Source organism: Parasteatoda tepidariorum, chromosome 3 (genome assembly GCF_043381705.1).
Source record: "Parasteatoda tepidariorum isolate YZ-2023 chromosome 3, CAS_Ptep_4.0, whole genome shotgun sequence".
Lineage (NCBI taxonomy): Eukaryota > Metazoa > Arthropoda > Arachnida > Araneae > Theridiidae > Parasteatoda > Parasteatoda tepidariorum.
In genome coordinates this window covers 35,479,352-35,503,894 of record NC_092206.1, presented here as the reverse complement: position 1 = coordinate 35,503,894, position 24,543 = coordinate 35,479,352, and the positions used below count along the sequence as shown (strand labels likewise).

General features: G+C 27.9%; 2 protein-coding genes across 2 annotated transcripts in view; one reads left to right on the top strand and one right to left on the bottom strand.

Moving 5' to 3' along the window:
- Positions 1-10,705, bottom strand: part of LOC107452473 (meiotic recombination protein SPO11) — a 34,154-nt gene extending 23,449 nt beyond the window's left edge. The window contains exon 1 of the mRNA XM_071178486.1: positions 10,350-10,705. The gene's annotated coding sequence lies outside the window, so the exon portion shown is untranslated. The remainder of the gene's footprint in view (positions 1-10,349) is intronic.
- LOC107452526 (glucose-6-phosphate exchanger SLC37A4) overlaps positions 1-24,543 on the top strand; it is a 46,675-nt gene that overhangs the window by 4,198 nt on the left and 17,934 nt on the right. Inside the window, exons 2-4 of the mRNA XM_043043577.2 lie at positions 8,306-8,538; positions 20,673-20,808; positions 23,119-23,226. Of these exons, the coding sequence (XP_042899511.1) occupies positions 8,306-8,538; positions 20,673-20,808; positions 23,119-23,226 (477 nt within the window). The remainder of the gene's footprint in view (positions 1-8,305; positions 8,539-20,672; positions 20,809-23,118; positions 23,227-24,543) is intronic.

Genomic DNA, 24,543 nt, shown 5'->3' with positions numbered 1-24,543 from the left:
AAACGTTTATTAAACAAGCAGATTTGGCTCCCAATTTTTTTAAAAATTGTTGTAATGTTCATATTTGGCTCTTTGGCTAATAAGTTAGCCGTCCACTGCCTTAGTCGAAAAGAAAACATGATTATTGTAATATTTATTTTACATATTTTTAATTTTATTCATTTTTGTTTTCTGTGTATTATTTTGTGCTTGATAGTGTTAGAGCGAGTTTACCCAACACTTTAAAGAAAATACGCTCAAACCCATTAAAATAATGCAGACAACGACAGGGTTTCACCTTGGAATTTGTTATAGGGAAGAACGATTAATTTGGGTGAGAGAATGCAGTTAATGCTCATTTGGAGGTTAAATTCGGGGCAATCTATCAATCTCCTGCAAAAAAGGCCGAAATTGTGATTGGTGGTAAGGAATTAATTTTGATTTTATTGCTTTATGGACGATAAACTTTTTACCAGACACATTGAAGCAGTTGAAATTTAGTTCTCTATCTTTCGAAGATGAATTCTATTTGGCGTGTGAAACTTGTATTGTCTTATGGCACAGAGCTGTAGGTTAAAATTCATTCTTGCTTTCTTGTCGAAATTTTTATAACAAGATTCTATCTTTGCAATGCAAAAGAGAACTCGTAAGAACGTAGTAAAAAGTAGAATCGAAAATTTCAGAAAATGTAAGAGAAATGATTGTTGGAAAACAAAAAGGATTTGCTACTTCGACGCAAATAAAGCAGTTCGAAATTGAACATCAAGCTTGTGTTATTATTTTTTAAATAAGAAAATGGAGATCATCGCATATATAGAATACCATGCCTTTTAGAGTACTTTCTATTTATGCTAATGATTATTTCTAAGTCAATTTTAATTTAATTTATTACCAGTTTGGAGCAGCTGATACTACTGTTCTGATTCGTAATTTTCAAACTTTATAATTTTGAAATTTAATATCTAACCCAACAGTGAAGCAAGCCTCAAACTAAATTATAACTTACTTGTCAAACTTACGAGCCAAACTAAAATGCGTTAAAATAAAAATCCCTCTTTTTTTAAAAAAAAACTTTTTTATAATACATCTAAAGAAGATCTTATCTATAGAAATTTTAAATGAAATCAAAATTGTTTGTTTGATCCCTCAACGCCTAGTGTTGTAAATTTACAAACGCTTCCTCGCACCAACAAATCTTTTTCTTTTCTTTCTTTTCTCAAGGGCGAATTTCTGATTATTGGCTTTGCTGCTTTTTCCTGAAAATGTACTTTGATTAATTATAAATACATTTTTAGGATTTATTAATACATTATGGAGAGAAACTCAAATTTTTTTTAAAAATAAAAATCCATACGATTGTTCTAAATAGTCATGCTGAAAATAATCATCAATTAACCCTATAATGCATGCATTATAGGATTAATCTTAGACTCTAAAATTCCTAATTGTATAACCCTGCATTGACCTATATAGTTGACATTTAAGAGAAAAACGCATCCATTGTAGGATTAATCAAATCATTTCAAAAAGAGTAACTTAAAAATATCTCAGAAAGCGAAGAATCAAAGCAATGAATTATAGTTCTTTTTCTTCCTTTCCCTTTTGTTTGTGATTTGTAGTTTGAGTAGTGCACAAATTTGTTCACCTGTCTCAGTGATAATATCCAAGTGTTTACAGATATCGCTGATAAACGATAGACTCTTGAAAGCGATAAGCTAAAGTAGGTTCATATCTTTATTTCCAACTTCACCATGAGCGATGACAAATGATCGTTAACCCATCCACTCATTCATGTTGTTTGTATATTCTCTATCTTACTACAATTATTCTCCAAAAGTTAAAGTCGGGGGAAATTCAGCATAAGAAAATACACACGTGTAAGAATGAACACGTGTAAGTATACTGCTAATACAGTAAACTATGACCGTCATTGTGTAAAGTGGAACTCTGTCTCAAACGGAAAATTGTGAAAAAACCCGGAAACTATTTTGTAAATAACATTAATTTAATGTGAAAATAGGAATTTATTTGTTTAACGTGGAAACACGGGAAGTTAAAGGACACAGTAAAATATATCAATATTTGTCTGAGATGGAAATATTAAATTGATTTGTGCATTGATCTTTTATTATTATTTTTTTTCACGAGAGTTTATGTATTTATTTTGAACACTGATGCATGGCGAAAATAATTATCTTTAAAATTTTGAAGAAGATGGAGATACTGCCACATAAAAGGATACAATAACTTTTTCGAAGATATCAGTTGGTTTGAATTTTTTTTTTTTTAAAATTCAAAAGTAATAGAAGTACTCATTGCCATTATAGTGGGCCAGCAATATGTAACATGTTGCAAATAGAAATAGAAGCTAACACCAAATAGCGTTTTCTTTTTCAAAATTAAAATATTATTCATTACAAATCAAAGAAAAGCACAAAAAAACTGAATTCACGTTGTATAAATTGAGTACTAATGAATTTTTACAAAAAGAAAAGTTATAACTGTGCTTTCCTCGAAATTTTATTTTTAAGTTTTATGAGATTATTTAACTGTTTCAATGTGATGTGAATCTTAATATTCTTATTTTATAAAAATGCTTTTGTGAAAGGCAGAAAACTGTATCAAACGAAACTTGGTTAGAACCGCCATCGATTCCTTGTTAAAGAAAGTTTGCTGTATATGTCGTCGTAGGCTTTTTGAAACATCTGGCTCTTTGCAAACCTCCGATGTAACTTTGTAATGTACAGGCTAATTGGTAGAGTCTCTAATATTTCCTCCGCAATCTGAGAAATATGGTTCCCATATTTTGGTCAGAAGTGCGATCTTATGTTTGGGACCCCTTAATGCTGATTTTACTTTTTGCGTATTGCGCCATATTTTGAGAAATTCTCAAGCGAATTAAAAATATTGCAGACAATTATAAAATACGTTTATACGAAGTTAATTCTGTACAAAAAATTACTTAAAGTAAATATTTATGATTTTAAATTATTTTATTTAATAATATTCAAAAAAAGTTTGAATCGTTAGGTGTACAAATTTTGATATTATTTTAAAGAAAGTAAATTTAAATGCCAAAATGCAAGATTTGAGCGAAATTGGCCAAATAGATTATGAGAAATCGAAAATTAACATTAAGAGGTCCAAAGTTTGGACCGCTCTCTTGACCTAACTATTGGGACCATATTTCCCAAATTACGAATTCTCTTTACGCTTAGAGGGTCAGAAATCATAATCCGTCGAAAAAGAGGCATATTTATTCAAAGGAAGTACGTTTTTGTGTCTGATTTCGTTACTTAAAATATCGTCTGCGCACATTAATTAGCATATTTAAGGTCTTCCCATTAGATTACCATTAAGATTGAGTCTTAGAGCGTGAAGATCCGATCATTATATCAAAAGTTATTCAAGGTGGTCCGTTATTTTTTACCACTGTGCATGGTAAACAGACTAAACCTATACACATTCTAAATGTATTCGTTGTTATTCTAATGTTGTAATGTAATTCGAATGTTATAATGATGTTATTTGAATGCAACAATTACACCAGAGAGAAGACGTCGAACTAATTTGTACTAGACACGAGGATTTACTGCCGGATTTAGCCATAGAAATAGCTTTGAGTTTAAAAATTAGTAAGCCATAGAAATGTAGCAGTTTTTTTTTCACAATAAAATTAGTACTTCAAAGTGTTTCATTTCTGAGTTTATCGGAAAACTTCTCTCATTAATTAAAAATTTTACTTCACGGAATATATTTTTATTTCATTCATCCATTATTAGAAAAGAAGATTATATTCATCATTCAGTCTTGCGCGTGAAGTACTATAAGTTTCAGCTAAAAATAGAATTGGAAAGATTATTCCTTCCAATTATTGTTCGAAGACTTAAAAGCGACTACTTTTTCTTTCTCAGTGATAAAGTACCGCGATGATTTTGATCGATCTATTGTTCAAAACAGTCTTACAGCGAGCAATTTATTTGATATACTTTTCTTCTTTCTCTTGTTCCTTTATTGAACCATGCTTTATTTTTAGTAGCGTTATTGGATGAAGTTTCAATATGCTTTAAAAAGAAAAGTAACTCAAAAGTGTGGTTCATATTAACTGCGTAGGCTAGAATTTATTGATTAATTTATCAAAAAAAAAGTAAAAAAAGAAGAAGAAAAAAAGGAATGAAAAGTGTTACTTTGTTGCAGCTGGAAACAAAATTAAGATAAAAAATTGAGAAAAATAGTAGTTCGATTTCTGCTGTCATATTGCTTATTGCTGGAATTTGAATGAATTTTTAAGCTTAATATTTTTGTGTACTATTTAATGAAGAAATATTAATAAAAAGTTTGTTTTTATTAAAAGATTCTTCTGTAAGATACTCAACAAATAACAGTGAAAAAACATTTTTAAGGGTCATTTTGGGGAAATTTATTTCCGTTAACGGACTCTTCACAAAACGGACTCTTTATAATATAAAATTTAGCTCATAAACTGACCCTTCACTATGTTTTTTATTATTAAAATGGACTTTTCACAAAAATCTTCTTTAATGCATATTTTAAAAACATCAACTCTTTGAAAGACATGGTGTTTCAGTCCGCCTCCCCCCCCACAAAAACTGGAGCGGGAGCCTTACTTCCTGTTTTTCAATTTAATTTGAAAGAACCTAATTACACAGTAATAATTTAAGAATTCGAAAAATTTTGAGTAAATTTTTCACATATTCACAAAAACAGGATCTTAATTTTGCGTAAAGTCTGAATTGATTTTTCACAAAAACGGGATTTAATATTCACAAATTTGCTAAATTAGGAGTAATTAAGCTAACAATTTAAAAAAAAAATTTTTTTTTCAATTTAAATTACAAAATTTTTTTTCAATTTAAAAAAAAAAAAAAAAAACAAAGTNAAAAAAAAAAAAAAAAAAAAAAAAAAAAAAAAAAAAAAAAAAAAAAAAAAAAAAAAACAGATCTTCCACAAAAGGTTATGTATATTTGAAATCAAGTTGAAGTGATTTTTTTAAAATCAATTGAAATGATTTATTTGTTGTTCATTATTATTAATCAAATGTTTATTATTATTAAAACATTAATATGTTGAAAATTAAATTTGAAATTGAGATATATCATTCGAATTTTCTTTTTTATTTATGCAGATTTAAGTTTTAAACTCATGAAAATTACTATTTAAACGATGACTTACTTCAATTAAAATTTTATTGCATTGGAACACTTACTCGATAACTCTTAATTTGGAGTTATAGAAAATTTTTAAAAGTATGCCTGAATTAAATTTCATTAGAGATGACGAATTATACCAACAGTTGCGATACCAATATTTCTAACACTTAATACTTTACTTTATTTTTACCAATAATTTCCAATATTATTACCAATAATTAATTCTTATATTGCTGATCATTACGATATTCATTAAAAAATAATTAATATATACAGCGTATAAAATATAACATTTGTTCTGTTATTATTAATTAATGATGCATCATTGAATTAATGTTAGGTGTACTTTTTCAATTTACTTCTTAAAATTTAAGGGTTCACGAAATTTAAATTTTGACCAAACAAAATTTTCCAAAATGAAGAGTTCTAAAAAGAAAAGTGACTGATAAATAGCTGAATTATTCCAGTTGTCTCCATTAGCACTCCTCTTACTTGATTACGTCAGACAATAAATTTCTGGAATTTAAAATGGGAATCAAAAATCTTTTTTTATACTGTGACAAAAACTATTGCTAACAAAGATAATTTTATGCAAAAATATGTTTAGTATAAATTTAAAATTATGATTTATATATAATTTAGTTTAAATAACTGCTGAAATTTTTGAAAGTTGAAAGATTTAAACATTTTATATCACACTAAATTGCATGAGAATCCAAAATTTCCAGTACACTGGTAGAAAATATAAAAAAATACAGTACCTAGAAAGGATAATTTAAAAATTTTTAAAATTTAAATTATTTATTCCTTTTAATAAAAATATTATTTTTTTTTTACTTTTTACTTTTTGAGACTTTAATTGTGATTCTAAGAATAATGAATAAAGACCAATGACTAATTTGCAAAAATAGTCCCGAATAATGACTAAAAATTTAGACATTACTCTGAAATATTTTAACCAAAAACTAAATTATTCATTATTTTTAATCTTTATTTCTTATTAATTAGCTAGATTAAAATCATGACTAATTTCTCGAAATGTTGCCCGACAGTAATCGCTTGCAATTGTAACTAATAACATATAATAAATGCATCTTAATCGATTATTTGTATGATTACAAAAAAAAACGCGATTACAACTGATTGTAATTACCAGTTATTATAATCCAAGAATTAAAGGCAATTATATTATTCAAATACAGCCCGAGTAAATGTATTCATAGTTTAAAATGATGTTAATTACTAATCGTGATTGTAAAGTACATAATTGATTATTCTTATTATGCAGAAAGTGTATATCTTAGTGAATACTGTTGTTTGGTTTTCGAAATGAAAATTTTTAAACATTATATGTGCATGGCACAGAATAAAAATAATGAACACCTCAATAACTTTTGATCTAATGGTAGGATTTTCGGTTCTAGAATTCAAATTTTGTGGTTCGAGGACTAAACCTAAAATGTGCTAATTATTTAGCTCAGACGATATTTAAAGCTACAAAATCATACACAAAACGTACTTTCTTTGAATAACTGAATTAATAATTAAACACATTTTTTCAATGAATTTGGATTAGTCAATCTTACAATCTGAGGGGTAGCCGCAATGTGGAAAATATGGTCACAATAGTTAGTCAGAAGAGCTTTAGACAATTTTAACCCTTTAATGTTCATTCCATCGTCAATTATTAACAATGACTAATTAATAAATATATCTTATAAGATTCTCCTAAGTATCGAAAATTGCATTGTATTACAAATCGATTCGATACCTCAAGTCCGATTATTAAATAGAAAATTGGAAAGAATATTCGAATTTTTTTGCCCATGTACAATATAAATTAGAAATTAAGTATAAGTTGTCTCTATCATTCTTAAATGACATAAGTTATTTAAATTCAACGAAAATATCATTCAATTTAATATCACATACTTGTATTAGTTGAAAACTTTTAATCTTGTTTAGAAATTTTAGACTAAATTGTAGACAACATTTGTTTGTTTGATGTAATGAAATGCCAATACATGGCTTCCTATGTCAATGTAAGTTTCAACTGCATCATTTATATGCAAAGCAATGCGAGATATGAAATGATACAATTAGCATATGTTTACAATAGCTTTCCAAATATTTAAGCTTGCTTTCATTCTGACTGTATGAAATTCAATACGCGTGTTTAGACAAAGCGATATGGTAAGTTACATTACCAGTTTATCTCACGCATACTTAATATTTGTAAATAAAATATCCACCGCTGTAAAGTTAGGTTATTACAGTTTTGACAATAAGTGTTGGTAGCTTAGCACAAAATATAAGTATATAAAGCAGTTTATTTGTTTCCATGAAGTTTATAAATTTACAATAAAATTATTTTAATTAAAGATCGAAAAACAGCCTTTAAGCAAGTGGAGAAAATTTTTGCAAATTCAATGTCAAACGTATTCGCTAAAACTGCACCACGCATATCTTGTTCTGTTATAGGTATTTTTCATTATGTGTTATTATTCACTATGTATGCATTTAAGTACAAGATTTTTGAGATTCATTGTTGGTAAATTTTAACAAAGTGGTAACTGTTGGTAAATTTTAACAAAGTAATAACTGTTGGTAAATTTTAACAAAGTAATAACTGTTGGTAAATTGTAACAAAGTATTAACTGTTGGTAAATTGTAACAAAGTAATAACTGTTGGTAAATTTTAACAAAGTAGTAGTAACTGTTGGTAAATTTTAACAAAGTAATAACTGTTGGCAAATTTTAACAAAGTAGTAACTGTTGGTAAATTTTAACATTTTAGTAAATTTTAACAAAGCAAATCCTTAAACAAGAAGCAAAAACCTTAGTTCGTGTAATATTTTTCGTGTGATTATGTAACAGCTTGTGAGCTGTAGAATATAAAATAATTGTGAAAAAATTGTGGTTTACTCTAAGGAGAAAAAATATTGCTTGATGTGTGTTTTTCTTAAAATTCCACATGACCTTCCGTTTTTCAACCATAAATTGTAAGGATGTTTTTTTTTTACAAAATAAAAAGAAAAAAAAAAGAACACGAGTGCAATATTTTTATGTAATAGGTTCCCAAAAATATCTACAAAATCAAAAGTATCAATTTACCAAGACTGCCTATTAAGTTGTAATTAATTCTCTTATTCCAGGTCTCATTATCAGTTGCCAAAACGTAGCATATGCTATTAGCAAATTTCTGGGTGGTATTTTGTCTGATAGAATTAGTGCCAGAGTATTGTTTTCTATTGGTCTCACATTTTGCGGCATTGTCACACTTACTTTTGCATCATCATCATCAGTCGCCGTCTTCTCATTGTTGTGGTTTTTAAACGGATTTGGGCAAGGATGTGGATGGCCTGCATGCTCAAAAATATTACGACAGGTAAGTTTCATAATATTTATTAATTAATTTTTTTTGACTGAAACAGAAAAGGAGATAAACTATTTAAGATTTATACAAAATTACCTTTTAAAATTGATAAATTTAAGTATTCAGATGTTTAGATCTGTCAAATTATCTTTTGCTAAATTTCAGAAAAATCGATTTTCTTTTGTATAACTTTATAAACCCGTGTTAATCTGAGGATATGACTTAAGTTATATTATTTTAGTTTAATATAGTATTTTTTGTATTGAATAGCGTGTCTGTATGGCAACCGTTGCTTTGAACTATACATGACACAGCGAGTAAATGAAGGAATGAAGAGAAGAACAAGAAAAATAAGTTATTCGGCTAATTAGAAAGAGAAAAACAGTGAATAAGCCAATTAAAGAACCCTCGTAATATGGATTCAACAAATCAATGAATTTGCTAAATAATGACTACATGAATCTATGAAGCTGCGAAATAATGAATAAACGAATCAGCAAATCAATGAATTTGCTAAATAGTGACTACCTTATGAATTTGTGAAGCGTTGAAATTATGAATGAGCGAATCCTTTAATCAATGAATCGTCGTAACATTGGAATGGAATCGCCGAATAGAATTGTCGTAATATTGAATCAGCAAATCAATGAATTTGCTAAATAGTGACTTAATGAATCTGTAAAGCTGCGAAATAGTGAATGAATGAATCAGCAAATCAATGAATTAGCGAAATAGTGACCACATGACTCTGTGAAATAATAAATGAAAGAACCATTCAATCAATGAACTAGTCAAATACGAGTGTATCAGTGAAATAAAAAATAAGTGAACTGGTTAATCGTATTTTAAGTTTATAAAAATGAAGCCTATAATTAGTGCGAATAAATAAATAACTGTCAAAAGGACTTTTTGTTTTTATACTGACAGCTAGCCATAATATGTTTTTACTTAATATGTTTTTTAATGAGTTTTTATTTTTTTATTTTTATAAAAATTTTAATATTTTAAATTTAGAGCAGTGGTGGCTCAGAGAATAGAGTGCTTGCCTCCCAGTGAGGCGACATAGGTTCGAATCCCGGAAATGTCTGGTAGATACGAATATAGAACCCGGCTTGCACCGACTGCAATTTTGACGCAAAATATCCTCAGTGGTGGACACATCATGGATTAAAGTCCCCTTGCCGTTAGTTAAACAGTTGAAGTCTTTCGTAGTTTTTCTCTTCATGTAATGCAAATGCGGGGTAGTTCCATCTCAAAGTCTTTCACGAAAGATAATTTCGTCCAATACCTGATCCAAGAGTTCCCTTGTCTTCTGTATTTTGTTCAAAATAACAAGGTACGAAGTTGAACATTGGTAATATTAAACTCAAAATGAGTCGACTGCTCAACGACGGTTATAAAATAAAATAAAATGTCTTCAATTTCAAAATAGGAATGAATAAAAATCAAACTTTCAATTTAACCCTTTGCTGGTGTACTAGTTGTACACATAGCTTTCTCACTGTTCGGATTTATTTTGTGGGTTTAGAATAGATCTCAACTCGACATTAAAGGTTTAATAAATAGCGTAAAAAAATGCATGGCCTTGATAAATAAAAAAGTAAAACTAGTTTTGTAGCATCGATATCAAACAAAATCCTTGGTTTTAGAAAAGTGCAACGTTTGACTGACTGATGGCGTAAGGGATTTTTGTAAAAGATTTTCTTTATTCCAATAAAATTTAAGTATTTAATTTTACAGTAGGATAAATCGGTTCTCTTGACGGAATTTCACAAAATAATCACAAAGCTATTTATTGAAAGAAACATTCGAACAGAACGTACAATTTCGTAATGTAAACTTCATTCTCGTTGGTTCAATTTTGTATGCATTATTCAGTAAAACCAACGTGCTTTGTGTTTCGCTGCATCTGAAAGGAGAAGAAAAAAAATCTGTTTTATACGACCTAGATTGAAAAATTTTCTTATTTAAGAACTCGATTCTTGTTATCCGTATTTTCGTATATGTAACGTTCGTCTGGATGAGAATGCCATGCAGGATTTATATTAAATCTTTCAAGGGAATCGTATTCTGCATCGTATTTATTTTGTTGGGGAAGATAAAAATACGTTTAGATTAGTCTGTTCTTTTTTTTTTTTTACAAATTCTATGATTTTTTTTAATCCATTTCAAAATTTAAATTGCAAGGAAACGATTATTTCACACCAATTATTAGGGTATTATAATTATTATTATCATTGTTGTTTTAGTATTATAAGGCCTTTAAGTTGTATTATGTGTGTGGTTTTTATTTTAATTATGTCACAGGCAAAATTTACGTCTATAATCATACACCAAATTGGCAAAAATGTTGTCTCACATATTTATAAGTTGGTATCAGACCTAGATCTGTTGGTATAAGATCTATATGGAATCAATTTTCTTATTTAAGAACTCGATTTTTGTTCTGCGTATTTTGGAATATGTAACGAATGAGAATGTTATGCAGGATTTATAATAAATCTTTCAAGAGGATATTCTTGCATCGTTTGTTGGAGAAAATAAAAATTGCGAGTAAGCAATTATTCAACACTAATTATTATAATAATTTTAATATTATGAAGCTTTAAGTTGTATTTTAAGTATAGTTTTTAGTTTAATAATGTTACAGGCTAAGATGACTTCTAAGATGTCTCACATATTTATAAGTTGGTATAAGACCTAGATATGTTGGTATAAGATCTATATTGAATCAATTTTCTTATTTAAGAACTCAATTTCTGTTCTGCGTATTTTCGAATATATAACGAATGAGAATGCTATGCAGGATTTATATCAAATCTTTCAAGAGGATATTCTTGCATCGTTTGTTGAAGAAAATAAAAATTATGAGTCAACAATTATTCAACACTAATTATTATTATAATTTTAATATTATGAAGCTTTAAGTTGTATTTTAAGTATAGTTTTTAGTTTAATAATGTTACAGGCTAAGATGACTTCTAAGATGTCTCACATATTTATAAGTTGGTATAAGACCTACAAATGTTGGTATAAGATCTTTATTGAATCAATTTTCTTATTTAAGAACTCAATTTCTGTTCTGCGTATTTTCGAATATATNTCTTATTTAAGAACTCAATTTTTGTTCTGCGTATTTTCGAATATATAACAAATGAGAATGCTATGCAGGATTTATATTAAATCTTTCAAGAGGATATTCTTGCATCGTTTGTTGAAGAAAATAAAAATTATGAGTCAACAATTATTCAACACTAATTATTATTATAATTTTAATATTATAAAGCTTTAAGTTGTATTTTAAGTATAGTTTTTAGTTTAATTATGTTACAGGCTAAGATGACTTCTGTAATCATGCATCATATTGGCAAAATTAGTTGTTTGTATGGAGGTGGTCCTTACAAATTGACTATTTTTCATACTGGACCATCAAATTTGTTTGTTAGTCCAGTAAGAACAATTGTTGTCTAGAAGTTTGTTGCTCAATGTAGATTTCTCTGTATTAATTTTAATTTAGTTCATCTGATACATTGCATCTGATACATTGCATTTAGACTTTAAATAAAATAAATTATGCTCTTTGTCAAATATTCATTAATAACTCCTTTTCCTGCCTATATTTTCGAAAAATGTGTTCAGCTAGGTATTTTTAGGTAACTTAAGGTATTTTTAGGTTACTTAAAGTATTTTTAGGTAACTTAAGGTATTTTTAGGTAACTTAAGGTATTTTTTAGGTAACTTAAGGAATTGTTAACTAGGTATTTTTAGTAACTTTACTTACTAAGTACGTTTACTTTTGGCCGATATTTCATTTTTTCACACTAGTAAAAAAAACAGAAGTATTCACAAAATTTCACTATTAAATTGAATTCTTGGGTAGAAATTCTAATTGTGTTAAAAACTTTTCTTTTACTTCTAGTTTTGAAAAATAAACATTACAGAAGGTAATAATCACATAGAGTTGAAAACTTCTAGTTTTTTCCAAGCAGCGAGGAAAAATTTTTGTGATGAAACTTTCGCTTTTGCGAATTCAAATTCGCATGCATTCTTGCAATAATGTTTTTGCAGCCATTGTTGCTGGCCATTCTAAATCTTCTAGTAGCATTATAGATAAATATTTTTACTTTAATTATGTTAATGCTTTTAATTTTGATAAATAGACACGACACGTTTTATTGATTTTTGATGCAGCATGAAAAATTCCGTAGTATTTTTCCAATTTCCTCGATGCGTTATTTTTGTTAAGTACAATTTCAAAAAATATTTTCAGTTTGGCAACTTTAAGAAACTTTTTTTTGCTCGATAATTCATTTTTAACAAGATTTAAAATAACATGCACTTTCACAAAAATATAAGAAATAAATTCAATAGGTACATTTCTTTTCGATTTTTGCAGCAGTTTCTCCTCTTCAGTTTTGAGAAACTATCAGTAATACATATTTTTATAGACGAAACAATACGCCGATAGTTCTGTAGAAACAAAAACACAAAGTTGTAATTATTTATTGAAGAAGCTTTCGAATAAAACTTTTAGTTTTGTGTTATAAGCTTCGTTTTTGCGAATTCAATTCTACGTGCATTATTGTAAAACCAATGCGCTGCTTGTTTCGAAAGAAACTGTTTTAGGTAGCCCGAGATAAAAATTTTTTTCTTCTTATTTCAGAAGTTTAATCTTTGTTTCACGTATTTCCGTATCATGTTTTTCGTTTGAATGGAAATACTGAGCTTATATTAAATCTTTTAAGGACATATCTTCCATAGTATTTGTTTTTATTGGATAAAATAAGAAGAAACAGGAATGTATTTTCTGATGGTAATTTGATTTCAGGAGTTTTCTAGCATTTTGTACATTAAAATTGTTTTTATCATTAAAGGTGGATGTTTTTCACTAAATTTTTTAAACATAATTACATAGCTAATAGATTAAGGACAATATTAGCAAGGTTATAGCACGATCATATTAATTACTTAATTTATTATTTTTTTTTTCATTTTAGAACTTCAATACGAGTTATAAGTCCTAATATAGATTTATTATATCATAAATAAGGATTTTATGCTTATGGACAGTACTAGTATAGTTTTTAGAAAAATCAAATAAATTATTTAATTTAATCATTTTTTATTTTTGAACTTCAATAGATTAATGTGTATATTACCTTTAATACAAATTTATTATATAATTAATTTGGATTTTAACACGTTTAATTATTTTCAGTAAAATTCTTTCAGCATAATGGATTAATTTTTGTTATTTATTAATTTTACAAAGTTTGTAAAATTAATATATTTGTAAGTTAATGATACTGCAAGTAGCATCAAGAATAGAATTTTAAAGAAGTTGTATTAATTTTTTAAATTTTATAATTTCTATATTGTGAAGCATCAGGTAGTATGAAAATTTTGAATTTGACAATGATTGAATCAATAATTTTAATTTTATTAGAGGAATAATTATTTTTATTTAATTTTATAGTTTTATTAAGTACTGTTGCAAAAACAAATTTCTGTCTGATTGTACAGTTATTTTAATTTTTTTAATTTAAACTTTTTAACGTTATTCTGGATATATTCAAAGCCCTTTAAAGAATAAATTTTTGTTTTATTAATTTTAAATACCAGAACCTTTGATTTAAAAATGCGATTGTTCATTTAATTTTATCAAATCACACATTTTTCAAGGAATATAAGTATTTGTTTAAGAAACAAGTTCCTTAAAGTAAATTTTTATTTTTAAATTATTTTTTCTTGGTTCACAAACTCATAAAATCTGTAATGTAGAGTTGGAGGGTGTTTTATTTGTTTCAGATGAAAAATTTGCATTTAGAATGCCTTATCATTGAAAGGAGAGAAAAAAAAATTGTTTCATTTTCTTTTATTACTTTTTTATTGATTATTTCATTTATTATAAATTTTTAATTTGATTATTTTCATGGTAGTCACAAGAGACCAATTTTTGAGGAGGACGAAATAAAATTACACAGTCTCAACAGTTTCTAAATTTCTCACGTATAAAAAAAAAAAAAATCTTTAATGTACCAAAGACCAGCAAAAAGATGAATTATTTTTTCATCCCTTTCTTTTTTTTAACTTTAAATAATTTAAAGTAACGTTAAATCGCGAAAATTTCCTTTTATTAAAGGGAACACCGTTGTCCCCTCTAACGTTATCAGTGATTATTTTACACTTAATAAAAGTTAGCTTAATTAACGATTTCAACTATTGGTTTTATTAAAGAAATTTTCGAATAAACAGTGAAAGGATAAAGAAACAACAATTCATTTTTAACTATAAAAACATTTTTAACTGAAGAACTTTATGTGGGAAACTTATAATTTTATTATAGTTTAAGTACTTTTAATATGCTTTGAGATTTTGATTGTAGAGGGCAGCACCACACTTTTGAAGAACTTGAAATATTTCTGGTTTGTTTGCTCCAGATTTAGAAAATGATCATGCAAAAAAAAAAAAAAAANAAAAAAAAAAAAAAAAAAAAAAAAAAAAAAAAAAAAAAAAAAAAAAAACTTCGAGTCAAATCATGCAAGCAAAGTTCTAACTTTTTCACTCACAAAATAGAAAAGCATGAGTCAAAATTCGTTGCATGAATTAAAACATATTAGTTGTTATATTTGCAGAAAATACTCATACAAATTTTTTTGTTGATTATAAACAGGCCTGCAAACTTTCTACGCTTTTTGGAAAAATTTCTTCCAGTGGTAGCTACGTTTATGCATTAATATATTGTTCTTTCGTCTAAAAATTTGACTTAAAGTTATTTTTCACACTACTATGTATAAATGATTCGAAAGCTTATATAAAAAACAACTTAGTTATCCAATCTCACTCGTAGTAAAGCTTTAAAAATACTGGCAAAATTAGCAAAAATTCTGTAAGCTTTAATTTTTATATGTCTACCACTCAATAATATATTTTTCAAAAAACGCAGTACGATCTACGAGAAAGGTTTGAAGCGCCATCTTTATTTGAATAATGAAAAAAGTTAAAAAAATCGTCCCTGATTTCTGTTTTAAAAATGTTAATAATGTATTGTTGTAATTACTATTGTTATCTATTTATATTACATGAATGAAAACTTTGAGAATTCAATGATAATTCTGATTCCATTTTAGTTATATAAGGAGGAAATTCAAAACTAAAACTAATCTAGGTTTCTCAAGAAATTCTTTTGATTTACTTAGCTTTAGCGAACACCTCGCACGGCACATTTCGTTTACACGTGTAACAATATTTTCTTGAATTTTAAATGACATTTTTTCAAAGCACTGATACTTTATCATACTCCTCCCCGGCACGATAACGTCTCTAAATTTAATCAGGTGTGATATGTATTTTTCTAAGGTTTGTATCTTTTGTTAGTTTTTTAGTAGATTTATCTTACTCAGGTTTGTATCTTTAAGAGTATGTATTTTACTAATGGAACCTTATTAGACCATAGCCTTTAAGATTTTCATTAGTGCGTTTTTAATTTCAGTTTCAAAAATAATCAACTCAGACTTTAAACTCATTTGTGCTTAGCGTCCGTTAAAGACGACGTTTCTTTCTTTCTTTTCTTTTCTTTTTGGAAGTAAAAGTGGAATCATCATTGTTTTATTATTAGGATTTGGTTTAAAAAAACAAGATGGTTATCTCTACTACTGACGTACATAAAGTTTTAGTACATAACTACTGACGTACATAAAGTTTTAGTCATAGCAAAGGAAAGTGGAAGCATCAGTGTTTCATTATTAGTATTTCTTTTCAAAAAACAAAATGGTTATCTCTACTATGACGTACATAAAGTTTTAGTCATAGCAAAGCAAAGTGGGAGCATCAGTGTTTCATTATTAGCATTTCTTTTCAAAAAACAAACTATGGCGTACATAAAGTTTTAGTCATAGCAAAGCAAAGTGGAAGCATCAGTGTTTCATTATTAGCATTTCTTTTCAAAAAACAATATGGTTATCTCTACTATGACGTACATAAAGTTTCAGTCATAGTAAAGCAAAGTGGAAGCATCAGTGTTTCATTATTAGCATTTCTTTTCAAAAAAAGAAGATGGTTATCTCTACTATGAGGTACATAAAGTTTTAGTAATAGCAAAGCAAAGTGGAAGCATCAGTGTTTCATTATTAGCATTTCTTTTCAAAAAACAAGATGATTATCTCTACTATGACATACATAAAGTTTTAGTCATAGCAAAGCAAAGTGGAAGCATCAGTGTTTCATTATTAGCATTTCTTTTCAAAAAACAAGATGGTTATCTCTACTATGATGTACATAAAGTTTTAGTCATAGCAAAACAAAGTGGAAGCATCAGTGTTTCATTATTAGTAGTATTTCTTTTAAAAAAAAACAAGCTGGTATTCTTTTTCATGGCGTATGTAAAATTTTAGTTACAGCAAAGCAAACAAAAAATACAAGTCTCTCTTTATTAGTATTTGATTTCAAGAAAAATGAGGGTTTTATCTACCATAACATATATAAATTTTTAGCCATAGAAAGCGAAGTGTTTCATTACTAGTATTTCTTTTCAAGAAACACGATGGTTTTCTCTACTATGACATATCTAAAAAATAATTCGAAATTTTTTAGTCATATAGCAAAGCAAAGCCAAAGTGTTTGAAGTCATATTTAAGCCATAGCATCTGAAATCATATTTTAGTTAAAGTTAAAAAAATCTAAAGTTAAAAAAAGTGAGTTTTTAAAGCTAATGACATTGGAAGGAGAGAATGTTTAATTGATGTGATTGATTCTGAGTCACTTTGATTTGATTCTGTCCATAAACGCACATTTTACATCATCGTAATATTAGTGGCTAGAAATTAAAGGGTTAAGGCAAACTTTTCAAAAGTCCGAGACAGACAATTATTTTTGATTAAAAACAGCACGCGAAATAAAAAAAAAATTCTGCTTCAACAGCAAGTACATTAGTGCATGTATGTACAGTATGTAAATATACATGCTGCATCCTGACATGTATGTGCAGTAGCATACTGACTAATTCTGAATCAAGCGGTTCAATCAGTTATCGCGCTTACAAATATAAAATGTCGTAAAGCTCATACACGCGTTTAGATCAAAAACGCGAATCTTACTTACCGTCACCAAGTCTCATGTTTTACTTTCAGAAAAAATGTTTTCAAATGTTTATATTATCGTATAATTGAAAAAAAAAATGTTTAAGACGATACTTAAAATCTTTGGAACTAGTTTTGTCATTGGGGGAGAATGAATTATTTAGTTTCACAAACAGAAACTTTCTACCTCATTCTGTTCTTCTATAGTTGAAATTTTAAATCGTTTTTAGGACACTATCAGTAAAAAACAAACAAAAACATTTAAATGAATATTTATTAGTGACGTTATTATATGACGAATTCGGTATTTACGATTCAGAAGCCGATCCGGGTATGACGCAAACGCGTGAAGTCGCTTACAGGTATCCAATTAAATCTGATTCAAGTCACGTGGTTAGGCATAATCACTTCACTTCTTTGCGAGTAGCAGGTATCCATTTATTCTATATACGTTAAATTTATTAATAATTCAAAAACACCAAAGCGTTGAATTTTGATGCATATCCCCAATAATATTTATTATTTAACGTTTTTCATGTGTATTTTTGTGTGTACGATGTTTTAAACAATACTCTAATGCTTGATTTTTAGAAAAAAATATTAACAACTCCTTTGGTTTGATTTCACCCAGTATCGAAAGTAATTGATTTATGATTTCGCTTGTAAAGAGGTTTATAATAAATTTTCGTTAGCAATTTTTCATCTTATTGATTAATGTTGTATCAGTAGTGTATGGTTTTCTTCAAAAGAAGGATATTTTTTTAAAAAATATATAGTTTCATAAGTTGATAAAAGAAACCCTTCGGGGCCCAGTAAAAAAAAAAGCCAAAGAAAGAAAGCAAGTCTCTGACTTTGAGCCAATTGATTTCAGAGAATGGAAAACCTTTTTAATGATTGCCTTAGGTGCGGTAAGTACCTTAAAAAAATAAAAGTAGTGCAAGTCTCAATATTGTAAACAAGAATTGAGAGAAAAAAAGTACATTTTCAGGCAGAGAAATTTATAAACTTCGAAACATTTAATCTGAGCTGCGCAGAAAGAAAAATGGGTTATGTATTCAATTTTCCAGATGGACGGTGTTTCTTATCTTGTCAAATTAAATTGAGCTGAAAGAAGATATGTGCTTCTATACATATGGAAAATTCCATTTTCATAAAAAAAATAAAATAGGAGGCTTTTATAAACACTCTAATACAAAGCAAGCTTGATACACTATCATTTAAGATATTTCTTTTAAGTACGCTTTTCCCTTCTAAATTTTTATCATAAAGATATGATAAAAAAGGGTTCTTTGTTAAAAGCTAAAATATCAGATCTAAAACACATTTTTAGAAAGCTGCGTTCAGCTTTTAAAGTTTGCTAAAGGAATATCTATACTTATGAGGCATTAGATTTCAAGACTAGTTAGCTCATTTTTAGAATAATTTTAAAAAGGCTTACAATTTTTAGATAAATGTTTTTCGTATTTTTGGAAAAATCTGAATTATTTGCGATAAAATACATGTGTGAAAAAAAAGTATTTTAGATTATTGTCTTTTTAAGTTTTTTTTTTGTAAATTTATTAAGTTTTATCAACTTCTCTTGTCTTATGCTGCAATTTAAATATTTTTCTTTAAAATTAATAAATAAATTAACAAATTTTAAAAGTTAAGAGATCGAGTAACAATGTTATTAGAAAGGATAAAAAAAATACAGCTGTAAGTAAAATAATTTATACATTTTGATGCATTTACTTTGAGTTGCGCAGAAAGAAAAATGGGTTATGCATATTTTTTTTCTTTGAAATTTAGTAAGTTATATCAGTTTCTCTTGTCATATGCTGTAATTTAGGTATTTTTCTACAAAATGAATAAATAAATTAAAAAATTTTAAAGTTAAGAGAACGAGTAACTCTATTATTAGAAAGTATAAAAAAATGCCGCTGTAAGTAAAATAACTTTGATGCATTTACTGTGAGTTGCGCAGAAAGAAAAATGGATTATGCATTCAATTTTCCAGATGGACGGAGTTTCTTATCTTGTCGAATTAAATTGCGCGGAAAAAAGATATGCGCTCCTACAGATATTGAAAACTCAATTTTCAAGAAGTATAGAAGGCCTTTATAAATACTTTGATATAAAGCAAGCGTAATACTTTATCATTTATGATAAATTTTTAAGTATGCTTTTCTTTCTTTTAATTTTCATCATGTACATATGGTCGAAATTGGTTACTAATAGGTATAGATTAAAAATCAAACATGCTCTTTGAAAATCGTATCCAATTTTTTTTTTTCAAATAATAAATTAGTTTATTTTAAATCTATGTATGTTAATACAGAATGATCCATAATAACTTCCCTAAATATGTATTTTGTGAATCCTTGTTCTTATATGAAATATCTTGGAACAAACGAAAATTTCAAAATTTTTTATTTAAGCACAATGCTATCCATGAAAATTCTATTGACTATTTTCTATTGGCTATTTTTTGCAGAGTTAACTAATGGTGTCAACAACCAGTTGTGATTTTTAACTGTTGTGCAATTTTTCAACAGTAAAAATACATTAATTTTTTTATTAGTGGTACTCAGCGTTTCGAAAAATTTAGAAAGGGTACACAAAAGTCATAAGTTTGGGAAACACTGTATTAGACAATCAAACTGGTTTCAGTGTTTTTACACCCTCAGACGTGGTTCGAAAAATTTTGATATCGTTTTTGTATTTTTTCGTAACTTAAATATAAATTTACAACCCTTGATGTATAAACTTGTTTGGGTAATAAAGCTAAAGAATAAATTCGAGTTTTTGGAGGTTTAATCGAAATATCGACGTTCATAAATGTAACATTTCATATATGTTCATATATGTAACATTTACTTACTTTTTACGCAGATTACCACCTGAATGAATAATTGACCCTATTACTTATTGCTTGAATTTAGTCTTTGACGTTAGTAATGATATTACATCGGAGCTATAGATAATTGTGCTAGAAAAAGCTCTGCTTGAGCTACAAAACGTGCTATTTAAAAATCATCCTTTGCCTATCCATTTTAAATTATTAAAAAGTTTCGGTTTGTTGATTTTCAGTGGTTTTCACCGACAGAATTCGGAACATGGTGGAGCGTGCTGTCTGCCAGCGCTAACATTTCTGGTGGTCTTTCGCCTTTTTTTACCGCATTTCTTATCCTGAATTATGGATGGAGATTCAGTCTGTTTCTGGCAGGTAATTTCTCTTTACACATGTACCAAAAATAATCACTTTGATTTTTCTTTTCACTGACTTCATAAGCAAGTTGTAATCAATCTCTAAAAAAAAAAAGAAAAAAAGAAAAAAGAACGTGTACAATCGTATTCACTTATGTTAGGAACTCATTTTTAAGAGAATGTATTTTTTTTTGTTTGTCCTTATGTTATGTTTAGTAAGTCTTAATAATTTTGTTACAAATTAGTTTTAAAAGGAAAGATGAAATTCAATCTTTTATTTGAATGGAAATTTAATTTATAATGATATTTTTTTAATTATTGTCAATTAAATATCCATAGTTTTGTTTCTTTTAATCTATATTTTCGGTGATTTCACGGTTTTCTCTCGCACGATACGTGTGAAATACATTAATGCTAAACTGAACTCAGTGGCTTGACAGCCCATGGAGGGCCCGGGCCTACTGCATCCATCCTAGTTTCTTGACTTTTGGTTCTCGGGAGCAAGAGCAGATGTTCTAATTGGGTGGTGCCGATCTCGGACCCCCAGTACTTAGCCTCCGAGCACATTTTATGGACCCACTGAAGGGATGAAATGATGAGTCATTCTAGCCTGGTCCGAGGATAGAATCCGGGATCTGTGGTATAGGAGGCGAAGCCGTCGTTCGTTAGTATGCTATCAAGAAAAATAACTATGCTATTAAGAAAGTATGCTATTAAGAAAAATATAACTATAATTTCTAACTGTACCTCTGCCACAGAAGCAATCCTATTTGTTATAAGCATTTAAAAATACTGTAAAATATTTGAATAAATTAAAAACCTAATAAAATATCCCTAGTCAAAACTTTATCGAGTTTTTATCTTTTATTTTTTGAGATATTTAGAGACAAAAAATGATAACGTAGCTAAAAGAAAATTAAGCTTGTTATGTTATTCAATAACTATGGGGGAAGAAACAGAAAGTGAGAAGAAAGTTTTATCTCATTTTCTAATAATAATAAAACCATATATTTTTATTATCTTCGTTTAATATCGCTAATTTTTAATCAATAAAACAAATCTTACAATTTTCAAGATTTTTCAGTCCTGGACATCGTTAAAGATAATTTCATAAATATGAAACACGAAAATAGATACAATCTTTAAATTCTCTTTTCTATAAGTTAATTATTAAATAATAAAAGAGATTTAAAAGTTTTTATGATGTTTTTAATATAATGTGTAATAAAATAAAGTATAGGAAATATCTTTATTTGAAATAAATGTTAGAAAAAATTTAATTCTCTTTTTTTTTTTAGTTTTTGAAAATGAGCAAATGATAAATCAGTTCGTGCAAATATCAGACAAAAACTAAATATCACTTTTATTATCCACTTTTATCCGATTATTGAATTTAGGTGTCAATAAAAATCTTGATATGTACGTACAAAATGTTTAATGCCGTGAAAAAATAAGTTATAAAATACTATAATTAAAATTGCAATTAGCACTAATGAGAAAGGCAATATTAACTAAAATGCTTAATACCGTAAAAAAATAAGTTATAAAAAAAACTATAATTAAAATTACAATTAGCACTAATGAGAAAGGCAATATTAACTAAAATGTTTAATACCGTAAAAAAATAAGCTATAAAGAACTATAATTAAAATTACAATTAGCACTAATGAGAAAAGCAATATTAACTAAAATGTTTAATACCTTAAAAAAATAAGTTATAAAAAACTATAATTAAAATTACAGTTAACACTAACGAGAAAGGCAATATTAACTAAAATGTTTAATACCGTAAAAAAATAAGTTATAAAAAAACTATAATTAAAATTACAATTAGCACTAATGAGAAAGGCAATATTAACTAAAATGTTTAATACCGTAAAAATATAAGTTACAAAAAACTATAATTAAAATTGCAATGACCACTTATGAGAAAGGCAATATTGACTAAAATGTTTAATACCGTAAAAAAATAAGTTATAAAAAATTATAATTAAAATTACAATTAGCACTAATGAGAAAGGCAATATTTTACTTGGTTTTATAGAATCCTATTTTTTGATTAAAAGTCGATTCTATAACAAGCAAGTTGGTAGTTTTTAAACGTGTTTTACACTAACCCAAAATTATTCTGAGATTATTTTATTCGTCCTAATTAAACTTTTTGTTTAGATTGAACGATGCCAAATTTGGCGGGAACTCGCGTGATCAGTCTCTTTTGGGTTAAGTTTTGGACCTACATTACTTAGATTCTTATGTGAATATATTTCCCTTATAAAAATAAAATGAAGTCTTTAGAAAACATTGAATGATGGCACCGTTTTATTTCCAGGATGTGTTTCAATCTGTTTGGGAATCGTAGCCATTTTAACTCTAGTCAATTCTCCAGTGGATGTAGGACTCCCTTCATTTTCTGCCGATAGTGTAAAGAAAGATAAAGGTATGTATTTATATTTCACTTCTGTTTCTAAATAAATGTTTACATGCTCAGTGTTCTGATAAAATTTTTGTCACATTGTAGCATTGAATATTAAGGAATCATTTCCCCTTAAAACATGTCTTTGGTCTATAATTCCATATATTATTTTAACTACAGTTAAAAATTTAATATCCTATTTTTTTCATTTAGCATCTAAATATTTATGCTAACGAAATTATGTTGAAATTAAGTATAAAATTTTTTTTTAACTTTATATTTTATAACCATCGTTGAACAGCCGACTCAATTTTGAGTTTACGACTACCAATGTTCAACTGGGTAGCCTTGTAATTTTGAACCCAATCCAGAAGGGGAACTCCTGGATCAAGTATAGGGACAAATTTGCCTTCTTGGAAGACTTTTTGATGGAGCAAAACCACATTCTCGTTACATGAAGAGGAAAACAACGAAAACCTACTGTGGTTAGTCTGGCAGCAAGAGCACTCTAATCCATGATCCGTGAGGATATTTTACCACAGAGGATATTTTATGTGCTGAGGATACTTTACTGTGGTCTGCGAGCACTGTGGTCGGTGCGAGTAGAGTGAGGAATTCGTATCGACCATCGCTTGGATTCGAACTGGGGTCACCTCGTTGGAAGGCGAGGGCTCTATCCCCTGAGCCACCGTGCCTTAGACAGGATTCACGTGGGGCTTGCATTTTTTAAAACAAATGACGATATTTTAATATCGGTGTAACCACCACTAAAAATTGTCTATGGTTTAGTGGTTCAGAGAAAGCATGTATGCATGAAAATTCCAGTTTATAAATCACTTAACGATAAAGTGGTGTATTAAAATAAGAAATATCTTCTAGCATCAACCTAAATTTGCTACCACTACTAAAACTTTCAAAGGACCGAAGGGACCTTGCTTAGAGAACAACACATTTGTTAATTATGTCCCTGTTTGGTGCAGATATTATATTCCATGCCATTTCGACCACTTTTTGCGTTTAAGGATCAAGTATTCGCCGTCAATTGCGCAATTTTAAACCAAGTTGAGCGAAAGTATATTAATAAGCTGTTGAACTCAAAGCCTTGAAGAAGAATACTATTGTATGTATTAAGGCATATCTACAATTATGGTAAACTGCGATTCTAAATATCCACAAAAAACCCATAGATTCAAAACAAATCTCTACAATAAACAAAGATCGCATTTTTCTATAGGTGTGCATATTGGAATGTCTTAGCTATAATGATGAAAGTCGTTAAATATGCCAGTTAGTATTAGAATTTCGGTAAGAAAAAGTGAAATCGCGTAGATTGATATTAAA